At 39.1% G+C, this 23,064-nt stretch overlaps 2 protein-coding genes across 3 annotated transcripts in view; one reads left to right on the forward strand and one right to left on the reverse strand.

Moving 5' to 3' along the window:
* Positions 1-589: 589 nt before the first annotated feature.
* iqgap2 (IQ motif containing GTPase activating protein 2) overlaps positions 590-23,064 on the reverse strand; it is a 37,967-nt gene continuing 15,492 nt past the window's right edge. The window contains exons 6-38 of the mRNA XM_042487579.1: positions 22,053-22,120; positions 20,802-20,915; positions 20,464-20,642; positions 19,838-19,925; positions 19,413-19,576; positions 18,574-18,661; positions 18,235-18,398; positions 17,929-18,089; positions 17,149-17,273; positions 16,827-16,990; positions 13,407-13,497; positions 12,629-12,796; positions 12,361-12,503; positions 11,989-12,159; positions 11,530-11,613; positions 10,816-10,887; positions 10,646-10,715; positions 9,959-10,167; positions 9,613-9,765; positions 9,357-9,520; positions 8,787-9,011; positions 8,200-8,340; positions 6,917-7,001; positions 6,536-6,768; positions 5,788-5,920; positions 4,518-4,620; positions 4,289-4,430; positions 3,323-3,410; positions 2,971-3,183; positions 2,730-2,890; positions 2,441-2,584; positions 1,637-1,745; positions 590-1,161 (exon numbers count right to left, since the gene is read on the reverse strand). Coding sequence (XP_042343513.1) covers positions 1,048-1,161; positions 1,637-1,745; positions 2,441-2,584; positions 2,730-2,890; positions 2,971-3,183; positions 3,323-3,410; positions 4,289-4,430; positions 4,518-4,620; positions 5,788-5,920; positions 6,536-6,768; positions 6,917-7,001; positions 8,200-8,340; positions 8,787-9,011; positions 9,357-9,520; positions 9,613-9,765; positions 9,959-10,167; positions 10,646-10,715; positions 10,816-10,887; positions 11,530-11,613; positions 11,989-12,159; positions 12,361-12,503; positions 12,629-12,796; positions 13,407-13,497; positions 16,827-16,990; positions 17,149-17,273; positions 17,929-18,089; positions 18,235-18,398; positions 18,574-18,661; positions 19,413-19,576; positions 19,838-19,925; positions 20,464-20,642; positions 20,802-20,915; positions 22,053-22,120 — 4,531 coding nt within the window. The 3' untranslated portion in view covers positions 590-1,047. The remainder of the gene's footprint in view (positions 1,162-1,636; positions 1,746-2,440; positions 2,585-2,729; positions 2,891-2,970; positions 3,184-3,322; positions 3,411-4,288; positions 4,431-4,517; positions 4,621-5,787; positions 5,921-6,535; positions 6,769-6,916; positions 7,002-8,199; positions 8,341-8,786; positions 9,012-9,356; positions 9,521-9,612; positions 9,766-9,958; positions 10,168-10,645; positions 10,716-10,815; positions 10,888-11,529; positions 11,614-11,988; positions 12,160-12,360; positions 12,504-12,628; positions 12,797-13,406; positions 13,498-16,826; positions 16,991-17,148; positions 17,274-17,928; positions 18,090-18,234; positions 18,399-18,573; positions 18,662-19,412; positions 19,577-19,837; positions 19,926-20,463; positions 20,643-20,801; positions 20,916-22,052; positions 22,121-23,064) is intronic.
* f2rl2 (coagulation factor II (thrombin) receptor-like 2) lies at positions 14,770-22,099 on the forward strand. Of its 2 annotated transcripts, XM_042487581.1 has the most exons (3): positions 14,770-15,028; positions 15,432-15,857; positions 22,027-22,099. In XM_042487581.1, exons 1-3 carry the CDS (start codon positions 14,965-14,967, stop codon positions 22,056-22,058), a joined length of 522 nt encoding a protein of 173 aa, XP_042343515.1. In that variant the 5' UTR covers positions 14,770-14,964; the 3' UTR covers positions 22,059-22,099. The 2 variants fall into 2 exon arrangements, with proteins under 2 accessions (XP_042343515.1, XP_042343514.1); XM_042487580.1 differs by lacking the exon at positions 22,027-22,099 and having other exon boundaries at positions 15,432-16,807.

Below are 23,064 nucleotides of genomic sequence, written 5' to 3' on the forward strand. Positions count from 1 at the left end.
ACAGTGCAGTGTGGATACTCCGCCTCCCCTTTGCTGCACATCTCCTCCCCATTACACAGAAACAATATGTACCGGTGACTTCAAGCTGAAGATGGAAATATCTGTCTCTACAGAAACAGAACGTCAAACAAATACAGAAAGTGGTTGTTGATTAAAAAAAAACTGATAAAAAAAAGAAAAAAGAAATAAAAGAAAAAATAATAAACAATACTGATGATTGTAGACATCTGTAATTTATTATGCACATTGTTGTTTAGCCTCTACTTCTATCTCTATCTTTTTACATTCTTTTTTTTAATTCCGCCCTGATTATTATTGTTGTTATTATCAGTGTTCTGCGTCTATTGCCTTTCTGTTGCCGCATTTATCTAATATGTCTCTGCCCCAAATTCCCTACCTTAGTCTGCCTTCACTCTTTGTCTGCATTACTGACTAAATTGTTTTATTAACTCTGAGGTTTGTCAAAGAACTTTGTAAACTGTGTTTTTAAAGATGCAATATAAAAAAAGTTGTTATCATAATTATTATTATTAAACACAGAAATCACTGATGATACATATTAAAAATACATCAGTTGAAGCTTTAAAGCTTTAAATTTCATATGTTTTATTAATTAAAACATGTTTCTTTACACACTTTAATTAAAAGGCACTGGTAAACTACAGTATTTCATAGAGCCATTCAGGGCAGCAGCAAAGTTGCTCTCCTGCTCCTTTTCTGAACTAACACAGTTGTTTTAACATACAAGGTAACAACAGCAGTGCGTTTCATAGCTTTTACATACAAAACATTAATATCATTACTATTTAATTCTTAAAAATACATTAAATTTACAATCACCGGGTGGAAAAATACAGAATCGATATATTTGCTTGGACATTTCATTTTGGTGTGATGCATCAAATTATAATCACATGAAATAAAACTAAAATGTCCTACACCATTTATTTTCTGACTAAATAAATTGTGTTAAACTCTGTACTGTCAGAAGGCACAATCTGTTTCCCCTTCCTGCCCTGTTGCTTTCTCCCTCTTGCTCTTTACCTTTCATTTTCCATAGAATTTTTTGTTCAGGAGGAAGATAAGTAAATTGACATTTACTTTGGCTTTGTCGAACATCTTCATGACGGCCACGCCTTCGTACTGAAGCTGAAGGAGGTCCTGGACACAATTAACAAATACATGCAGTGAGAAACACACACAAACAAGCATTCTGACTTTTCACTCTGAGAGATAATGGGCTAATTTGGCAGGTTTACGGAGAACATAAATAATGAAACCTGATCTATATGGCAGCAAGCTAAATTACTATATTACTCTTTTATTAGTCATTTAAAATACGTTTTCAGTAAATGTTTTATGGCCCCACCTTTACAGCCTGTATTCTGTCCACACATTTAATCATACACTTGGTATTATATATCCAATGTGTTCATGTATGACAACATGCACACTCAGCAGTGGACACAACAAATGTGTCCACTACTTTAGTCTCTTTAGGAAAATGTTCTCTGCATCTATGATGTTTCCTGCGAGAAGTGCGCTGAGTGGCAAAGGACATTTAACCGTCTGTCATCTAGGTTTAGTGTTGACTGCTTTATTTTGTGATATTCTGACGCACTTAGGACATGTTTACCTGAAAATGGAGCTGGACTTTTTCCATCTCGACTCCCATAAACTTGGCCTTCACCTCAAAATCCCCGACTTCCTCAGTGGGTGAGATGTCGAACATAACATTTTTGAACCTGAAAAGAGGCAATAAAATAAGACAAATGACAAAAAGTGACAACACAGCAGCCATAAAACCCATGATAATATTTTTACAGTTTTTTTGCTCTGTTATTGCAAAACTGCAAAAACAAAATGATAATCCGTCGTCAGCATTCCATAACACTTGTGGGAACTGTCGTTAGGACTTGAGTCAACTTGCTTTGATGTATTTGAACAGTTTGTTTGTAATAAATGATTCTTAACATTCTATATGCACGTTCCTTCCTTCATACATAACTCCTCCACATTCTAAAAACATCACCATGCTGGTGCAGTTTGAATGTTAAACTGCTCCAGCATGGTGATGGTTTTAGAATAACAGATGAGACATAAAGGCAGATGTCATCTCACTGAACAGTACCCAAAATATTTTTTTTCTTTCTACAAAAACAAAACTGGCAAAGCACATTCAACATTTTATATATCAGAAAGCAGTTTATAACCAACTCTTGTTACTCTGAACAGACTTCTTTCCTGTGATAAAGGAATCATATGCTGACGTCAGACAAAACTTAACTGACTCAACTATAGGTTCTTGTCTGTATAAACACAAAAATATATTTAAAAAAAACACGTAGCCTTGCTTGCAGTTGCTAGAAAACTGTGTCTTACTTATGATGTAGTGCAAACATTTTGGTTGTTTCATGAAGTGGTGAGAAGCTAAACTCACTGGTTTGTCTGAAGTCCTTCTATCTCCAGGATGACTCCTTTCTCATGCAGCCTTGCTGCAGTGTACTTCAGAGACGGGGGCTTCCACTTCTTACTGCCCTTATTTTCTCCTTTGCTGTCTAGTTTTATGGATCTGCGTGAATTCCTGGAGACACAAAACACATTCATACACAAAAAATCACAAGATCACAAAATCATAAGCAACAACTGACAGGAAGCCTGATTATATACACTCACAGTGAGAGGAAATATTCTGAAATACTGTTTATCATCAGAAGGTATGAACTCACTTCCGATTGAGGTTATCCAGGCAGGTCTTGATGTAGGTATCGTAATAGTTCATTTGGTCCTGGTAGAAAGCTGTTTTCGAGTTGAGTGCTGTAAGTGTCTGCTGGAGCTTCACAAGCTCGGCCTTCCTCCTCTGTCTGTAGCGTCTTTGGTAGCGAATGTCCTGCAATTACAGGTTTTAGATAAAAAATACACGTAGCATCGGAGGCATGCATCTTTGTCAATAAAGAGCTGCTTGTGTACCTTTGATATGTCATTGATGAGGTCTTGGTACTTGTTACTGGCATTCACAAGGCCAGCCTGCTCCAGGTTACGGAGGTTCCTCAGGATCTTCCTCTTCTTCTGCTCGAGGGGCAGCTGGCTGTCCTCCAGTACTGCCGGGCTGCTCTTTAGACCCTCTGGTGTCTGAGCATCCTGGACTGCCCGGCGCTCCACAATCTTAGTGTGCTCGGACTCCTTCAAAAGCCGAGTCATATAAAAAGTGCAGAAAACTGTTAGAACTCTAAACAAAATCTTCAGTGCATATTTGCATTTGAGAAATAGGAAAGGCTGACGAATATATGAATAAGGAAAACAAGATAGAGGAAAATATCACCTGTGCAACACTAGCTGGAATCTCAAGAATTTCAGGCAAGGTCTCTCCAGGCTGTATCCGAACCACATCCACAATAAGCTTTTTTGTCCTGATGCACACACAGAATAACATCTTTAAGAGCCAGGTCTGTTTTTTCAAAGTCACCAAAACAATATAGGAAGCTGTTGTCATGTGATGGCAGAAAAATGTATTTCACAGACTTAATTTTAGAAAACTTATTGGGGGAAAGTGTTGTTAATATCCAGACATGTCACATGTCCATTCCCACAAAGTGCAGAGTTAAGTAATCATTTCTCACCATTGGTCATAATCAGGAAAAATGTATAACACCAAGTAACACTGTAGCCCCACCTTAATTATTTCATCAACATGGTTGTCTGTTTGTTCATCCAGTTACTTTAAAAGGGATTTTTTTCTTTCTAAATTTTTGCATGCTCTGCTCCATCAACCTTCTGCCAGAGTCTTGCTGGTGGGTCTAAACTCATTATGCTGGTAAAATCCAACTTTAGAGGACACATGTACGTATTAACTGCTGCAAAAACTCCTGCATTTACATTTATTTTACCACTTTAAACTGGTATATACCAAAAATACAGAAGAAACTAATTCTCCAACACAGTGTCATGCAAAGAACAGATCTAGACGGATACATGTTATTAGGCATGATAACCCTGACTACCAAACCCCTTCCTGTTTGGACAGGAAAAGATAGAAGAGCAGGAAAGGCAAGACTGCTACGGACTGATAGCCACAGACAAACACACACAGTGCGTCAAGAAGGGTTAAGTACACTTTATCACATGGCATTCACAGTAATCCCAAACTCTATATTGAGTACTTTGAGTAAGTGTGATTCAGGATAATGGTTTTAAATAAATTGAAATGATCTATAAATTATAATATTGTAAGAATTCAAATGATTGCAACATCAAATTGCCACAAAAACATTCTAAAATATAAATTTACTTTGTCATTAGAGTCTTCAAGTCCTTGTCGTCTCCTTCCAGCAGCTCAAACTTGCTGGTCAGGGTGAGAGAGATCTCCGTCTTGGCCAGCTGGCTCAGTGCGCTCTCTCTGTTCGGGTCATTTGGGTCTACAGCTCCTTCACCTGAAACAGATCAGCCCGGCATGTAAAATGATTAAAACATTACAATCAATTTGTGATTAATACATGTTAAAGTTTGTTTGACTGTACCAAGCAATGTCTCTACATCGGGGACGTCCCCCAGGTCCTGCAGCAGCTCATGCAGCAGGTCATTGTGGTCCGGAGAGATGGCCTCCAGATGTTCCAAAAGCAGCTGAACAAATACAGATGCGATTAGTCATACACAAAAGGCTTAAATATTTACTCTGTAACTAGTCACTAAAAATGTTCTGAAACAATAAATGAACGTTAGTGTTAAATGTATCAATGGAGAAACAACACAACAAATTTATGGATCAGAGGTACTAATATTTATCTTACAAGTTCAACCCATTCTTTTTTGCTTAATTTTAAAAACATTAATGCTTAAATGTATACAAGTATTGACTTTGCTTGTGGCACACATACATATCTTATTAAGGCCTATAGATAATACAATACAGACATATATTAGTAAAATGAATCATGTCTATATTAAATGCATGCTTTTGCTTTTCTTCACATATCAAAGTAACTGACAGGAAACGAAAAAAATTATCTCTGTGAGAAAGTGAAGGTTGAGAGAGCATCTGCTCAAACCAAAACGCACGTCATCTGCATTGTCAGTCCCTGCATGAATAAGTGTAGAGTGAAACTGATGACAAAAGGACACAGATGGCTTTACCATACTCATGTCCCCACCACTTCCCTTTTTCCAAGGAAGTGGTTTAGAAATAGAAAGAAAGGAAATAGGGTGATGATGTAAAGAAAGTATGCTGCTGTGAGAGAAACAAGTGATAATGAAGGAAGAGAAAGGGTTAAGAGATGATATTACATTTTAATAAAAGGAGGCGACTTATAGCCACAATTGGTGGGATTTAAGCAGTATGGGAACCTTAGACCAACTGGAGGCTGGATTAACATGACAAGTCAGCATGAGCTGTTGGTTAGTACAGTAACAACCATACTACGGCTTTAGGAGCATGCTGAGCATTTAATCCATATTCAAACAGTCAAATTTTTTATCCATATTCTAAAGTTTCTTAAAAAGTAATATGCTGAGTGAAATGACAGTAGTATTGGCAGAAATACTCATTCTTCTACTAGTGGTACCACTAAAATATCAAATACTAGTACTCACAACACAATAAATAATTGCAAAATTACAAGGGGAAAAAAGGTTGAGAAACAGTCTTGTTTGACCTTTTATCATGATTAATCCTGAGGTGGTGCATGTACGCACTTAATAACACTGCATGTTCTTACTGAAGTCTTGAACGACACCCTGAGATAAGTCGATACCTGGTCTGAAGAGTGTAAGAGTCATTTTGCATGGGTTTACCGAGTGGGTATTGATGATCTCATCTATGGAGATGTAGATGATAGGCTTGCTTAGAGTCACCATGTCTGAGTATTCATCAATATTAAACTTCTCCTCTGGTTCAGGGACATCACATGCTGACTGGAAAAACACCCTGAAGGAAGAAGAAAATCAGTAGTGACGATATGAATCTCAAATACTATAAGAGATAAAAAAAACAGCATTAGCAAAATCGCAAAGCTATAAAGTAATGCTGTTGAGTCAAAATACTGCATTGTATTTAATGTGACTGTGACTTTTTCAACTTGGGTAAATTGCTCATGCTGACTTTTGTGGGGAGTTCCAGTAATGATGAGTCAAACACTTTGGCAATGTGGGGCAGATAACTACACAAATACTCGCCCAGCCCTTCTGAGTTTACACAGGTCTGTCTAAAGTTCGGCTGATTTTAGAGACCATGTCTCCCAACTGCTGATACAGCAGATAAAAGCTTCGTCCTTTGCTAGGATTACTACTTCTTCCACCATGTCAGCTCAACTTGTTCCTGACATTAACGAGTGAAACATGTTCACAACAGGATTTACTTCATTTTTTTTTCCCATGGAAGGGAAATTTTTTTTTACTTGTGCACCCAAACCAAACAGCAGTGACATGCGTTTTCCCCTTTATCATGAAAAGCATACTGCATATGAAGATGTCATGCAAGACTTGTCAGTGTCATTTTCTTCAGCTACACAGCATAATTTTTCTCTCAACATAGATTTCTTACCTAAACTTCTCATATGTCTGAGTTATGTAGTTGTTCATTGGCGTCATATGTGCATTTTCCCCCTCAAACAGTTTATTGGCAGCAGCGTGCTGGAGCATCTTTGCCACAGATCCCAGATTACGACGCTGGTCCACGTGAAGCTGCCCTCCTGCTGACATGTCGATGATGTCGAAGCCATCGGGGGCCACAATGGCCGGGTTCATGTAGCGATAGTACAGCAGGTTTCCTACAATCTGTCATAAAAAGAAGAGAACGCATCATTGAAACCTTTTGTGAAATTAATTGCCCTCACCTCAGCATGCTCACAATACTAAAGCATGCAGAGACGACTGCTTGAGCACAAAAACACAAATGAATAGTAATATATCTGAGGGCTTCTACCTTCATCAGCTCATCTTCTGAAGCATCTGGAAACTTTTGATGGAGGCTGTTCTTCAGAACTTTTGCTATGTATCTCATGCCATAACTACATGCAAAACAAAAAGCATTGATGGGACATTAAATACAAAAAACATGCATTCACGCATTATAGGACAAATAATAAAGCAAGCTTATGACAGGGAGAATAAAAATGATGACTTATTTGAACCTTGATTTTGTTATTGACTGCAAGTAATGATGTCTCTTTATATTTGTGCACACATAAAACTAGCACCATCTAGTGGTACATACAGTCTAGGAGGGGTTTAAGTCATTTTCTTTTAATTAAAGAAATAATAAATAGATGAATATTTATCACAGAACTTGAATAACTGGGTGTTGCGACTGAAACACAAAGCAGACTTCTGTTTTTGTGTTTGAGCAACTGACCGGATGACTGCTCACTCCAAAGCAACAATTATGTAGTGATGACTGTGTCCCGACATGCAACTCAGTCCTTAACAACCGTAATGAGTGGCAAATGACATGCCAAAGCAAATGATGATATCCTGTCTGGCCCTATTTTAGTCACAATGCTATCATCACTTTCCTCAATAATAATGTAAAAAACTAGAAGAGAGACAAATACTAAACAAAATGATGAGTCAACAGAAAAATAAAAAAAGTCAATAAAGATATATATGTATATTATAAATATATATATATAAATAAATAAATAATAAAAAAATATCTAAATGACAAGGATAAAAATGCTTAGCAATAAAAAAAAATACTATGTACAGAGAGGAAACTTTTATCGATTTTTTGTATACCTCCAATTATTTTACAACATAATTGTGAAATGTTATTTAAAGAATCCAACTGCACTTTGAAAGCTTCTTCTTTGCCTTGAGGCATTTCCTGTTGAGACAATAGGCTGAATGGAGTGGGTGGACAAAATAACAAGGACGACTGAAAATGTTAAGTCGTCCAGTACAACACAACCATTCAAAATTATGGCCTCTAACATTCAGTTTAGAATTTTTACAAAGGGAGCGACTGAATTATATCAAGTTTTAAATAACTTTGTTCGAACACTTTCAGTGACAAAAAACTTCCTATTTAATTCTACCTCACAACTAATCTGGTCTAAAAGTTGAAAAAAAAAATTAAAAAAGCAGAAAATGACAGCAGAGAGCCAACAAAATCATGCTGACCAATATGCACAGGCAACATCAGCAGCACTGGCACAGAGAACGCAAAGGATAAGTTGACACTGACATATATCGGCTCCTAAAACTTACGGGATATTATCCAGTGACGACACAATGGAGTTCAAGACTTTATCTGTAGCAGACCGTAGCGCCAAACTGGAGGCCTCCAGCCTGTTGCGCACTTCCTCATGTGACATGGCCTGCTCGGGAGTAACTTCATAAGGCAGCTTGCTGAGGGACGTAAAGAGGAGGAGGCATATGTAAGACTCACTGTTTTCAGTTTTCACAGTGGTTTTTGTGCATTTTTCTGATCTTTTTTTTCTTTCATTTTTAAAAGCATAACATACAGTATTTGACTGACTTGCTTAACTACATTTATTACCAGTGATGCCTGGTAAAGGTCATCTCAGTATGGAGTTTAAAAAAAAAGAGAGAACTAAGTCTTAATCTCTAAATTACTGAAAACATTTTCCAAAGCATTTAAGTATACCAAAGCTAAAGATAATGGGATACAACATACAAAACTACCGGACATATAATCAAACAATATAAAGTCAACACAACTGACCACTGGGCACATCATATACATAAAACAACCATATATAGCAAACCTGGGACGACACCAATGGACCACCAGCACCACGTGCAGTATTTCTACCATCTGCATGTTTTCCTACCTGGCTTCTCCAGTAGCCGTCTCTAACTGGTTGACCCAGGCTTTGTACACATCCACTGGATTAGTGTTGATGCCTAAACTCTTGTCTTCAATGATGTCTTTGACCACTGGAGCCAGCAGCTGCCTGAGTGTGTTGTGGCCACGTGCACCTCTGTTGAAGCTCACCACCATCTTGATGACGGTTGGGTTCCCCGTCACTATGTCTTGGATCTGGTCCACCTTAGAACTGAGACACATAGAAAACATGACACAGATGATGAGTAGCTACTCGCCACCATACAGGACACAACATTTGGTGTTTGTCTGTTTTGGGAATTCCAAACTATTCTGAGGATCTTGAAGTCACTTATATAATAGTAAAACATTAAAACCATCAGAGTAATATTCATTCATTCATTAGCCGTAACCCCTTAGCCTTTTAAGGGTTGCGGGGGAACCTGCGACCCTCTTCCTGTGAGGCGACAGTGCTAACCACTACACCACCGTGCCATCCCAGTACTGAAATTCAATAGTGTATATGCATGTAGAGTTGGTACAGTGACACAGAGCCAATTAAGGTGGCGGTACTCACTTGATTTCCTCTTCTAGAGCGGTCTTGAAGAGTTTGAGCAGCAGGTATTCCTCTCTCTGGTTAGAAGCATAGTTGTACAAAGTGAAGACCACAGTGTCCATAAACTTAGTGGACTTGTTTTGGGGCATCTGGAAGATCAGCTTGGCCAGGTAATGAGGATCGGTCTACAGGGGACAGAGGAGTCACGTTAAGTATGTACAGTATGAATATCTTATCATACCTTATTGAGTTGTGTGCATGCAAGTTGTAGTTTCACCTGCAGCAGGTAGAAGAGATGTTGGTAAGCCTCTAGTTTTCTTCTCTTGCCTTTACTCAGACCCTTGATACCCAGTCTGTCTCCTGCAGCCAAGTCATCTTTACTCGCTTTATTTTTCTTGGTCTTCATTTTCTTATTGTGGGACACAACATCCTTTTAAAAGAAACAAAAAACAAATGAGTTAAGCAGCCAAAAAAAAGATATAATTACAAGAATTTCATTACAATTCAGTGTTGGGAGCCTTTGCTTAAAACATGTGCCACTACCAAGCTGTGAATGATATCAATCAACATAAAAGCCCAGTATATCCTTATATCCTTTCTTGTACATGTTAAGTGTTGCTTACTTGCAGAGTGATTCTGTTCTTCACCAGAAGTCCGATCTTAATGTCCATCAGGTTCAAGTCTTTCTCCATCTGCTGATTGGAGCGAATGTTGGTGACCACTTCTTCCCTAAGCCGCGTGACTTCCTGCTCCTCTTGAAGGTCCAGAGCGCTCTGCTCCAACAAGTGGACAAACTTACGCACCACTGACAGAGGAGGATCCTTGGCACCAGCTAAGATTTGGCAAATAAGGATGTCAGTAAAAGCGCTAGTCTTTCATACATTCACACATATGAAATTTTTTTATTTTGCTAATTTTACCATACAATATTACATGTTTATTGTAGGCTGCACAATACAAACAAGATCTCAATATCAATATACATACATCAAAATACTGTGACAATAATTTCAGAACGATAATTTGTGCTTTCAGAAGATTCACATATTTACACAGATGAAAATCTTGAAAAAAAGGATACCAAAAGCATGATTATTATGATTACTAAACTAGTAGAGCCAATGGTCAGATGAGCTCCAAAAACAGTTATGCCTCTCACTACAATACAACCTTCAAACCATGAAAACACTAATATAAACCTGTGTTGAAATGTGCACATGATCACAATCTCAGACAATGTCTACTGTCATATATTATATTAACATAGCTCAGCTCTGACTGCAGGAGAGAAAAAAGCTTTTTTGACTCACTCAGGGTCCTGTAGTCATCTCTGGCTTTGTTGGCCTTTAAAAAAGCTTGGATTTTCACAATTTCTTTTTCCTGAACACAGACAGATATCAGTGAATCTTACGTAACATGAACAAACAACACACGGGCAGAGCCCATTACTCAGTGATGTTGATTGATTAGTTTTACTCACATGATCTTTGAAGAACTGCAACCTCTGATTGTATTTGCTTTTGGCTTTCCACATTTTCACCAGCGACTGGATCTAAAAACACCAGTGTATTACGTCAGGTCTTTGATATGGTAGCTATGTAGTGTCACTTAAATGACAAATTAATTTCACAAGTGTTAAAACAGCCAACAACTAGCTCAATCAACTACTGACTTATTGAGGTCAGCAAAAATGATCGAGGTTATGTCCACAAAGCATACCATTTTGCCCTTGTGTTTACATGCATTTGATTTCATAAAAATGTTACCAACAATTTATCCGACATAATGCAAAATAAACAGCAAGGTTTTCCCGACCATTATAAGACTTTGGTGCAGCACCTAAGCATTTATTTTCAAAGTGCCTACGCCGAATGAACACACACACACAAAAAAAAACATGTTGAGTTTTCTTTTTTGGACTTTTTTTTCACTTTCCAGTTTTAATGTCTGATAATTCCTAAGGATTAAAAGTTAACAGCTTTTTTAAAAGGTGTACCTTCATTATTGTGCTATTATTATCATTATATCAGTGGCATAAAATGGCCTTAAATTGTGTTGATGATTATTTCAGTTTGTGGCTGATAATTTCCAGGATGGTTGCAAAGCTTTAGAGTTGACTGGTCATCTAATAAGTAAACATTTCAATAGATTTTTTCCCAATAAAAAGGGGGGAAAAAGTAAAACATTTACCTACCTTGACAACAGAAGCAACATTTTTCTGAAGCAAATTCATCCTGTCATTGTACATTTTCCTTTGTTTGTAACCTTTCCAGCAGGCCTGCAAAAAAAGGGGAAAAAATATGATAAAAATGTATGTACATGCCTCAAGTTGTGAGTTCTACATCAGGGATACCACAGCATGGATTATTTCACTTGGGTGGTCGATATTCATCCATGATTAATGTTTTTGAGATACTGTCACTGCTCTGAATAAATGTTTTCTGAGCTTTTTCTGCTTTGGGATTTTTTATTTTAGAATAATACAAACATAAAGATATACATTCAGTGTACTGCACTGTAAACTAGAGTAAATATTAATCTTTGCCTGTCCATCACTATTGATTTATTACTGCTGAAATAGCCCAGAGATACATAAGGCATCACTTAAGCTGATTGAATATATATCACTTTTCAAGGTGGAGCCATGCTCTACCTGCAGTTTGACGACATGTGGTTCTTGTTGGTGCAGATACTGCATTCTCTGGGCGTGCTTCTTCCTGACCAGGTAACCCCGAATCCTCGCCTGCAGCTGGGTCACCAGGGCTTCATTGGCCATCCATAATTGTTCCCTGTTATATTCTGCAGTCAAACAGCTGACAACATTCTAAGAAAGAAAGTTTTTTAAGGTTAAAAGGGCATCTATTGTTTGAATATTATCTGATCAAATGAATTCTGCAGTTTTAAAATGAAATCACTGAATCCATTGTTAAACCAAGAATGAAATCGATTGCATCACTGGAATGGAAGTATGCTAACACAACATTATATGATAAAGTAGTGAAACTGTGCAGTGCAGAGGGGCTACCTGGATTTCCTCTTTACTGAGATGGCCACTATTGTGTTCAAATCCCTCAGGCTCCTCCCAGGTGCCCTGTCCCGTCTCCAGGTTATAATAGTAGTCATATCTGTCTTTGATGCAATGTTTTACCCACTCACTGTCAGTGGTGCCTGAAGAAAAGCAGAAAATGCCCGTTTAGACACACTAAATCTGAAAATCAGGTGACTTATCACCATCTGGACATCAGTCTCAAACACATTCTTATAAGAGACACCTGTGCAGTCAGTCCAGTTACCTTTAGCAGCACTGTTTGTTTGTCTCTCTGCCAGTTCAGCCTGGTACGTGTTGGCACACTCAGGGAGCACAGCTTTCAGTCCTGCACTAGGAGCTTGCAAAGCCTGCAGTGTATTCTGAGGGTCCCCCTCGGCCACTATCCTGTTAATATCAGCGACTGCTCCAGCCACTGACAACGTAAACAAGATTGAACGAAAGAAGCAGTCATTGAATCACATATGAAAACGGCACAGTAACAGCAAAGTAAAAGCAAGTGAGTGAGTAAGAGATAATCCACAACAAGCAAAAACATATCACTATGTTGTTCCCACAAAAATTTTGCATCATCACTTTAATGTCAAACATCCATAGCAATAGGCTAAAATACCAAATAGCAGAGCAGTTTTGAGAGAACATATCTGCAAAAGTGGAAAGAAATACTGTATCTCTGCATCAAAGTCATATTATGATTAATGGCAGTATTGACTATCTGTCACATTTCTACATGTGATTAAAATCTAAATATTGTTTCCTCATATTTTAGGTTATCATGCTTATTAAATGAAAACTTTGTGTTAGCACAGCATCAACTATGCAATAAAAGGTTTTACTTTACTACATTATTGGGAAGAAAAAGCTGTAGCCTGGAGTTGGACAGTGATCTGAAAATAATGCACGTCCTCCCAACAATAAGATTCTAGTACTCGATGTGCTCATTGTATGAGAAGAATTAACCAGGCCTTAATTAACTATTGTATAAGTCTTTCATGAATGAGTGACTTTAAACTCTGTGTACGTACTTGTGAGAGCCTCCTCTTCATCCTGGTTGGCTGTGTGTATGGCCTCTTGGATTTGGTCCAGCCACAGTACTGCAGACTCATCTCCAGAGCTCTACAATTAGATGAAAGCACAAGGTCACTTTTCCTCTTTTCATACAGAAGAGAACAAACTTGGCACACAAGGCATCATTCATGCATAGCTGCACAATACTAACTTGATATCTAATTATAAATCTATTGAAGCAATTTTAGACAAAACATCCCACGTCCAAAGTTAGAAATTCGTGTAGTTACTGAACATTTTGCATCAAGTTAGAATTGTGAAATATTTGCTTTACAGCAGTAGCACCTCATAGCAACACTCATTACCATCACTACACAAGCTAGAGCTCTTTAAGCCACGGCAAATAATTGACAGTACCATTTCCTCTGTGTCCAGAGGTAAGAGCTGAGGAAAAGGAAAAAATGTCAGTTGTTGGCATACAAACATATCCTTGCCCCCATTAAATCAACCACTTTGTGCTAAAAAACAGACCCTCACTATCAAAACAACCGTGAACAATGTTTATTCAGCCAGACTTTTGTATTTGTTCTCAGGCTAATTTTAGAGAATGCTGTTGGGGAACGGGGTGTATCCCTGACCACAGGGCCAACAGGAAGGAAGTCACCATTAAAACACTGTTAGCAGGCTAAAAGTGGATTTTTTGTGTGTTTGTATCTCTGTCTGACCAATGATTTCCCAGAAAACTCTCCATGTATTGCCATTATGGCAGGACATGTTTACCTGCCCATTGTTGTAGATTTATGAAAAAAAGTATTTTTTTAAATTTTTTTACAACATTTCATTGTTACGTTTTTTGGTACAGAGACCAGATCAACATTAATGCACTCATGCTGTGAGCCCAATACACAGGAGCAAAGTAGGAATAACAAAAATACTTCTTTTTTTTTTAACTTTACTGGGTAACCTTCATTGAAATTAATGGGCACTAATTTAAAACATATTATCCATTTTCCATAACACATCCATGATCTAATCAGTGTATAATGTAGTTTGTATAATCTAGTTTAATATAGTGTTAGCACACATATCCATGCAGATGCAGGAGGTTACAATATCCCCACCTATGACTGTCCTCCATTCCATTACCAGGCTGACCACTTATTACCTTACATACAAAAACTTCATAGTAACCTAAACCACAATAAAATACTTATTGCACCAGTAATTAGTGGAATTTGTTTGTGGATCACAGCTGTTGATAAACCATTGAGCAGCATCCTCCCACCCCAGTGAATGAGTGGGCAGTCACTGACGCAGACAGAAGGGAATTTAGTTTTCAAGCCTAGACAGGAAACGTGCTCACTGCACCGTACAAACGGACAAGCGCCCCACATACAGTAACACTAGCGGTAAGGCTTAAGCACACATCGTTACCGGTTCTACTGTTTGGCTGCGGAGATGCAAAACAGCAAATTTCACAGATGGAGAACTCCTACATCTGCTGATAAGAAGCAACGCCGAGAAGGGTGAACACAAGAAACTACAAAAACTCTGGGACAAAGAGCCGAGGGTGATATGGCCGACCTGGTGCCAGGACTACTCATTTGTTTGATGGCAGTGCAGACCATTCAACATGATGGTAAGTTTAATAAAATACTTTTAAGAGTTAAGCAAAAAGTGTGTTTATTTTTAAGGCAGTGTCCAAAATTAGATATGGACTTGAACCATAAAGCTTGTTGGTAAACACTGACTGGTTGAGGGCTCATTTCCCATATCAAAGTTACATAACTCAGCTATTTTAGTACAGCGATAAATACAATACTACAAAAATGTAGACATTGCAATAAAGATATTTAACAATGCATAATATTATGGTAGAACTTTTTTCTTTACAAAAACAAGAGGTATAACAAGGAAGTCTTGAATTAACACTACACAACATCAGAGAGCATGACTAACTACAATTTCAATTTTCAGTGTACTTATATTGTAAAACTTAAGTTGCTCTAAAGCCATAACCATTGTTTTCTATCCATTTATAGGAAATAGAACCGAGACAAAAACCAATATTCCAACCGGTGTGATACCAAAAACCTTCAGGGGGAGGTTGTACAAAGTAAATCACACAAACCAGCTGCCGCTCTATCCCAGCACAGACCCGCTGCTGTATGTAAACTCAGAGGATCCAGTGACAGCCTACACCACAGGGGTCCTCAGCACCAGGGTCATACCTTTATCATACATCCTGGCCATGCTTGTGGGTATCCCCTCCAACGCCTACATCCTGGCCTTCCTCAGACTCAGACTCGGAACAAAGTCCATGTCCACAGTAATTCTTTACCTGAACCTGGCCTTGTCCGACCTGCTGCTGCTGCTTTCCCTGGCACTGCGTGTCCACTACCACTTCAACGGGAACAACTGGGTATTTGGGGAATTCTCCTGCCGGCTTGTCACAGCCTTGTTTTACGGTAATGTTTACAATTCGGCTCAAACTATAGCATGCATCAGTCTGAAGCGCTACGTGGCCGTGGTCAGACCGTTTTTGTACAGACGGCTGGCAAAGACTACACTGGCAGTGTGGACATGCTTGGTAGTCTGGCTCCTGTTTGGGGCCGCTGTCGTGCCTGAGTTGCTGGTCAGGCAGAGCTACCAGGTTACCCAGCTGGGAGTCACCACCTGCCACGATGTTCTTCCCCTCGAAGAAAAGTCACATTCCCCATTGGTGCCATACAGGCTGATGCTGGTTTGTCTGGGCTTCATAGTGCCCTTTCTGGTTTGTATCTATGCCCATGTGGCGGTGGTATACCACCTTGGACAATCTCGTTGTGACTGGAGGCCATTTGTTAAAGTCAGCACGCTTGTTTTCATCATCTTTGTGGTGTGCTTTTTGCCCAGCGGCATCCTGCACATCGCCCACTATATCCGCTTGTTTTCCAGTGGAGACGACAGACTGTACGGATACTACAGAGTAGCGGTGTGTCTGTGCTGCTTCCACAGTTGTCTGGACCCCTTCCTGTGTATGCTCATTTCCAAGATGGCAGCCTCAGAACTACAATTCATCTCCCTCCGCGGGATACCTCAGAGGTCGCCTGTTAGGATGTGAGACTGGCTGTTTGTGTGTGCACAGAAAAAAGCATCATATTTCTGGGCCATTGTTGGGAACCAGCAGGGAAGCACAAAAACAAAGATGTGAAAGTTTAACTGGACACTGTGAATTCATCATGATGATACTGCAGTCTCTGCTGCAGTCGGTCCATAGTAAGTTTTAGGAATATCAGGATCAGACTTATTCTGTCAACCCAGAAAAATCTAAGATTAGATTGCTTTATTGCAAGAGGAAATTAAACACAAAAACATGTTATTAACAACACTGCCATGAAGGTTTTGAGAAAGTGAGAATATTTTAATAAATAGAAATAAATTTAGAATCACAATACCTGGCAAAGGAGTTCCTTGGTATATTGTAGGACGTCATGGTAGTGTTTGGCTGTGGCTGGGTTCACCCCTGTCAGCTTGGCTGTAGGGAGGAGCAGGGCTGCAAGTGTCTGCTGATGATCACCTGAATTTAGTGCCTCATTGATCTCAGCTATAGCAATGATGCCTGGAGATAAAAGAAAAAACATTTAATACTTGATCAGTCAATGTGTTTCAGTGTTTTAAACAATTCTCGCACTTACAAAAAATAATTAAATAGTTCTTAATTGTCCACAATGTACACTATGTGTAATATGGAACTAAAAATGTGCAAAACTTTCTTACGTTCATGCTCCTCGTGGACTTGAATGTTGACGGTGTCAATGCATTTTTGAACATCATTCCAGGTGAGAAACTCTTGGCCCTTGGCAAGATCTTCACCTCGCAGTTTGATAAGAGTGTCAGCATACCTGAGGAATAGGTACATGAAGAAGATCAATAAAGTTTCATAACATTTATTGAACTCATCAGCCAGTCTTTGCAGGTAGCAGTGCAGAGAGACCTACAGTGGAGTGCAGTAACATGTAAACTTTAAGACATTATTCCTATGATGTTTTAATCAAATTTACTTCTTGCTCCTAAAAAAATAATGTGCCATCATAATGTGGCTTTAATGAGTGCCACAAATCCAGCAACAACAAAACCATGACTAGAAAAGAGTCAATTTTTTAAAAAAACCGTCATCCGCAAAAAAAAATTACTACACTGACATGTTATCTCATTCACACGTTTTATACTTACTATTATTATTAATTATCTGACTCCATTGACATAAAATATATATTTATCTTTTAACATGCATATTCTATTAGAGACCTGACCGTATCAAAGATTAGCAGCATCTGTTAAATGATAATGAGGCCTATATGTTGATTTTCCCCACACTTCAGTTAATCTGATGTCTTTAAGACCCCTAAGAGCTCAGACTCTCCCTGAATTGAATGTCTCTAGACAAATAAGGGACAATTAGACTTTCTGTCAATAAAAATCTACACAGAAGAAACCTCCTGTGTTCTGGTGCTGTAAGTGTGCAAAGGCCTTCAGGTTAACTACAGAACAACTAACCTGTTAAGGTTGTCTTGGTCCATGTTGGTGAAGCCCAGAGGAGAGTCCGTTAGTTGCTCAATCACAGCCTGGGGGTCTTTGGTGTCCAGCACTTCATTCAGCACTGCTACAGCTGACAGCATCTCCACAGCTACACTCAGCTCCTCGTGGCTCAAGCCAGACTGATAAACATAAAAGGTCAGAATCACAAGCATGATGTGACATTTAAAAACAGTATTTATAGCACTAACATCTCGTATACCTGTAAGGGTATCAGCATGTGGGTCCACATGTTAAAGAGCCAAAATTGCAAACATGATGTCTCACCCGTCCTCCTTGTAGCTGCAGACTGAAGAGCTCAGCCTGATAGAGGTTGGCAGCAGTTTGGTAAACGATAGGCAGTTGTGCCTCAGGGTTCATCAGCTCCTCCACTGTCTCTGCTGCATTGCCAAGACGAATGGCTGTATTGATCGCTGCAACTGCCTCAAGTTCTGCTCAAGAAAAATATCGCAGGTAGTCAGATGTCTTGCAGAGGACAAAGGGTAAGGCATGCCAGTATTAAAATCACATTTTTTTTCCTTGCCTTACAATTACATACATTTGCGGACACATTAACTGTGCAATGGTACATAGACTCTAAATGTGTGCTTTAAGAAAGGCACTTACTTCTTTTTTCTGCCTCAGCAAAGTCATTACACGAGCTGACAACTTTCTGGATCTCCTCTTTGTCCACCACCACAGCCTTCCCTCCATCCTGCAGAACACAGATTATAGTACACTGGAGTAGGGCTGTATAATTAATAGAAATAGTATCAAAACCATAATGTGGCCAAGTGCCAGAGGTGCAATTTTTTTTCTAAAGGTCAACTGTGTCACTAAACCATTATAAATGAAGCACTGTGGTGCTAGAGAAATATCCCAGCCTACAAATCATATTCCAGACATGAGGGAACATGCTTGTTTGGTAAAGACCTGAGGAAAAAAAATCCCATAATAATTTATATTATATTTTTAGTGAAAAGGAAATGCAAAAATTGCCATTTCCAATATATTTGTGACTCAAATCGCAAAGATAATCGCAATATCATTTCTTTTGCATAGAATGCAGCCTATCTCTAAAGGTGTGGATGGGCTATTTCTTTTTAATACAACATCCATGTAGTGAAAACAGCTACAGATCTTCACCAGTGTCTAAGCTACATCTATTCAGCCAGTGAAATGCTGCAAGCTCACAGCCGTACTTAAAAATGTTTTGCAAGATGGTCCAGTTCAGAAAAGGGGTCAAAGACAACACTGTAAATGCATATGATTCCATACACTTCTTTAAACACTTGCCTTTGTGTTAATTCATATGCACTATCATCCTTAGGAACTCCAAGAACTTTACAGTATACGCTCAACAACTTCAAATAAATGCAATTAACTAACTGCTTGGTAAGAAAACCAGAGCAGCTCTAGCTTGCAAGGCCCTGAGTTGGGAACAATTGAGTAAACAATCTGCATACCTTAGATTTATGTTGGCAGTAGGTGGTAAAATGTTCCAGGTACCAGCGACAGTTAGACTCCTGAACACCCAGCAGCGCCAGAGCTTCAAGCCTAAGTGCAGCAAAGAGAGCAGCCTCGTTCTCGCTCGACACCGCTTGATTCACCTGCCTTATTGCTGCCTGGACTGGAGACAGGAAAAACCAAGACGGGCAAAATTTAGGAATTATGTGTTTTCTTTTCAGTCTTTCAGATTACTGAAACAAATACATTTCATTGTCTATGTAGATTTTTTAACAGCACATTCTCTACTGTATACACAGATGTCCTGTACGTACCAACACAACATAGATTTTTTTCCATGCAAAAAGGAATGCATTTGTGGAATTTGTCAGCATTTTGGGAATTAAGAAGTATGCAAGTGCCATGTGGGAGGGGAAGTTCTTACTGTTAACAAAGTCAATGCAGCCCTGGATCTCCTGATGAGTCAGCAGCTCCTCATAAACATCCCTTTCTTCAGTAGCAATCGAGGCACGCTAATTGAAGATGACAAAGATAAATAAAACATGTATGACTGATATTCTTTTTGTATGGCATATTTAATCTCCACATCATTTTCCCCCACTGATACTGATGTAGTTGCACATTTTACATCTCACATCTCAGCCAGTATGTGGAAATGGATGGCTCTTGTTTGTACAGTATTCGTAAAGAGAATGGGAGGTGAGATGCCGGATGGTGCGGAGGGTTTGTGTTTGGTGAAGTACAGCTGACACTGCAGCCACTGGAATGTGCTGGCAAGGCCTGTGGAGTGAGTCAGTGCAGGCAACCCCTTTCAGACCTCAGTGTGGAGAACTCTTTAGTTGTTATAGTTAGCAGGACTAGACACTGTAGTCAGAAACATTGGTCAAAGGTCAAGGTTTTTATATTACTCAGAATTAGTCACAGTATTTCATATTCTTCTATTTTGTAATTTCCCTGAATTGCCTGAATACATAAACCAAACGTTAATACACAAATATGTGATAACACTGAAACATAAGAGGTCACTGAAGTGTTTAGTTGGCCTCTCACCCTCCCGGACGACTGATCTTGCTTTCGAGCCTTGGCCTGGCTCAGGGTGTCCTGGTAGTCTTGCGCCAGAGCTTCCTGGATATTCCTCAGCATTGCATTAGGATTATTCAGGGCTCCCATTGTCACTGACGTCTGACCTTTGTCAACTGCGTCATTGATGGCAATCACAGCAGCATGCACTGAGGACAACAGAGCGTGTGCAGACATTTTAGTGTTGGCAAAAAAGACATTAGGAACCAAGAAAAAAAATGTCAACTACGTCAGGCACCTCCATCTTCTGGAGTTTCTGGCAAAAAAAAAAATCAATACAGATTTAGTTAAAACATCAGAGGACTTACAGGCAGCTTCATCCACTGAGAGCTCGTTGGCCAGGATTCCTCCAATCTTACTAAAAGCCGGCATTTGAATGCCGTACTTCTCCAGCTCACTCCTCATGTTACTGATCTCTTCCTCTAGAAGACAGATATGTACAAAAAAATCAGGAAAACTGTGACGTTATGGAGCATACTGAAGCATAGTTAAGGATAAAACGTACAGCATAACAACTTAATTTGTTTTATTTTTATTTTTGTTTTTCACAATTATCAAATGGAAATCATAACTCTCAAAATTGTTCCATTCAAAATCTTTTGTTCATTTTCTGACGACAGTATGTGCAGTTTTAATGATCTGTATAAAGAGCGTCCACACCAAGATCCATAACTTTAATGGTCACAATGTGCGCATCCTCATTGATGAACAATAACGTTCTGTAAACAGTGGCATCAAGCAGGTGCTGCACGCTCCAGCTGTGTCAATTCGGATGAATTTTGATTGTGTCTCAGTTTCTCTATTGTTCATCAAATCACTCAAAGAGTGATCTTAATATATTGTTTGCCACTGTCATTGTCACTATAGTTGTGGTGTGGTCTCCACCATGCACATAAATAAGAATGCTTTCGAACAAAATATTTTTTTTTTTAGCTATTGTTATAGTTATCAATCTTAGTGTGGACAGCCCTTAACACTTGGACATGCTCATCACCATGCTCACTGTAAAAATCCTCACAAATGCATTTTCCAAATTCTAATTAATGTTAGTTAAACCTGGGATAAATAAAAAGAAGAGATTTGAAACCTCATGTAACTAAGCCCTGAAGTTTCTTCAGAACAATCCAATGTCAAAAGCTTTGAAGCTTGGTAGTCTGTGTTTCCTATTCAGCGTCATCTGAAAGGCCGCAGGGCATATTTTGATGAACTGAGTGATCGGATAATTCAAACATCTTAACTGAAGACAGGATGTTAATACAAATTCTCATAAAACGTTGCATGCTTGAGAGCACACAATAGCATTCTTTTGTGTTTTTCAATTATATCCCAACAAGACTGGTAAATAAAATCATCTCCCACACAAAGAGGCTTCTCATTACATGAACACACACAATCAGTATTTGAAAAAGCCCAGAGGCAACATGTACCCTTCATTTTAAAAACAATTAATAACTTCATTGTTTCTTCTGCTGGTTAAATAGGTGACTGTATGCACGTATTTAATTTCACTTCTGTGCTACACTTTGGTTTCAGGAGAAGCCAATTTCCATTGGTGTTACCTGTGAAGGCCACTTTCCCCAGGAGGTCCTGGATCTGAGGTGCGATCCCCAGTTTGTACAGGTACAAGCTGAAATAAACCGTAAGATTTACACAGTAAGGATTATACATACACACAAACACAAACACAAACACACACACACACACACACACACACACACACACACACACACACAGGAAGGAACCTGAAACAATTTGATCTTCTTCAGTCTAATATCATTAAAGTGAACTCCAGTTTTGGATTTTTTTTCTTCATGATTGTGATTGCTCCTTACTGCCTTAATTTCAGCGGATGTCACGCTTTCACCACAGGGGGGCATTATCGGCTCATGTTACAACAAGCACCATCTGACAGCAGCCAGCCAGCTCTGTCTGCCACTGAGCAAATCAACAAGCAGGTGGCTGGAAACTTCATAAAACTTTCATCTTCCCGACGGTACCTGATAAGTGGCAATGAATTATAGATATCTAAGGCAGGTCTGGCATCAGCACAGCTCTGAATGGAGCAGTTGTAGTGGCTGGTTATTCTGCCCTTTAGTCACATTGTGTGTGTACGTGTGTGTGTAAACATAAAACACACTGTGTCCTTGGGACACAGGGGGCTTGGGACATCTACCTAAACTCTGCTCATACAAAGGGTAATGTGTTAACATGCAGGCAGCGGAGTCAGTCTGAGATACAAACACAGTAACAGCTGACCGGGATTAATGAAGGTGGCCGATTACAAGCCACAGGGGTTACTGACAATCAGCTGACTAGCTTGAAGCAACTAGCTCTTTACAGACTGTGGATCCTCCTTGTTTATTTCCATGTTTTCTTTCCCTTTCACAAATTAAGCCCTACATATCTGCCACTTCATCTTAAGTGTTTTAAAATTGCCTTCTTTCCACATTGCATTGTGTTCCCTTTCAGTTTTCCACCATACTGAATATGCAGGAGCATCCGCTGCTTTGCCTCCATGTTTTACTATTCACTGGGTCCTCGTGGGACACAAGCTGGACTCGCAGGAAGGAA

Source organism: Plectropomus leopardus, chromosome 6 (assembly GCF_008729295.1).
Source record: "Plectropomus leopardus isolate mb chromosome 6, YSFRI_Pleo_2.0, whole genome shotgun sequence".
Classification (NCBI taxonomy): Eukaryota; Metazoa; Chordata; class Actinopteri; order Perciformes; family Serranidae; genus Plectropomus; species Plectropomus leopardus.

Excerpts from the sequence above, each read along its gene's own strand:
- f2rl2 (XM_042487580.1), top strand. The coding sequence starts at position 14,965 with ATGGCCGACCTGGTGCCAGGACTACTCATTTGTTTGATGGCAGTGCAG. Across the intron at positions 15,029-15,431 it reads GCAGACCATTCAACATGATG|GAAATAGAACCGAGACAAAA; the intron begins GTAAGTTTAATA and ends ATCCATTTATAG.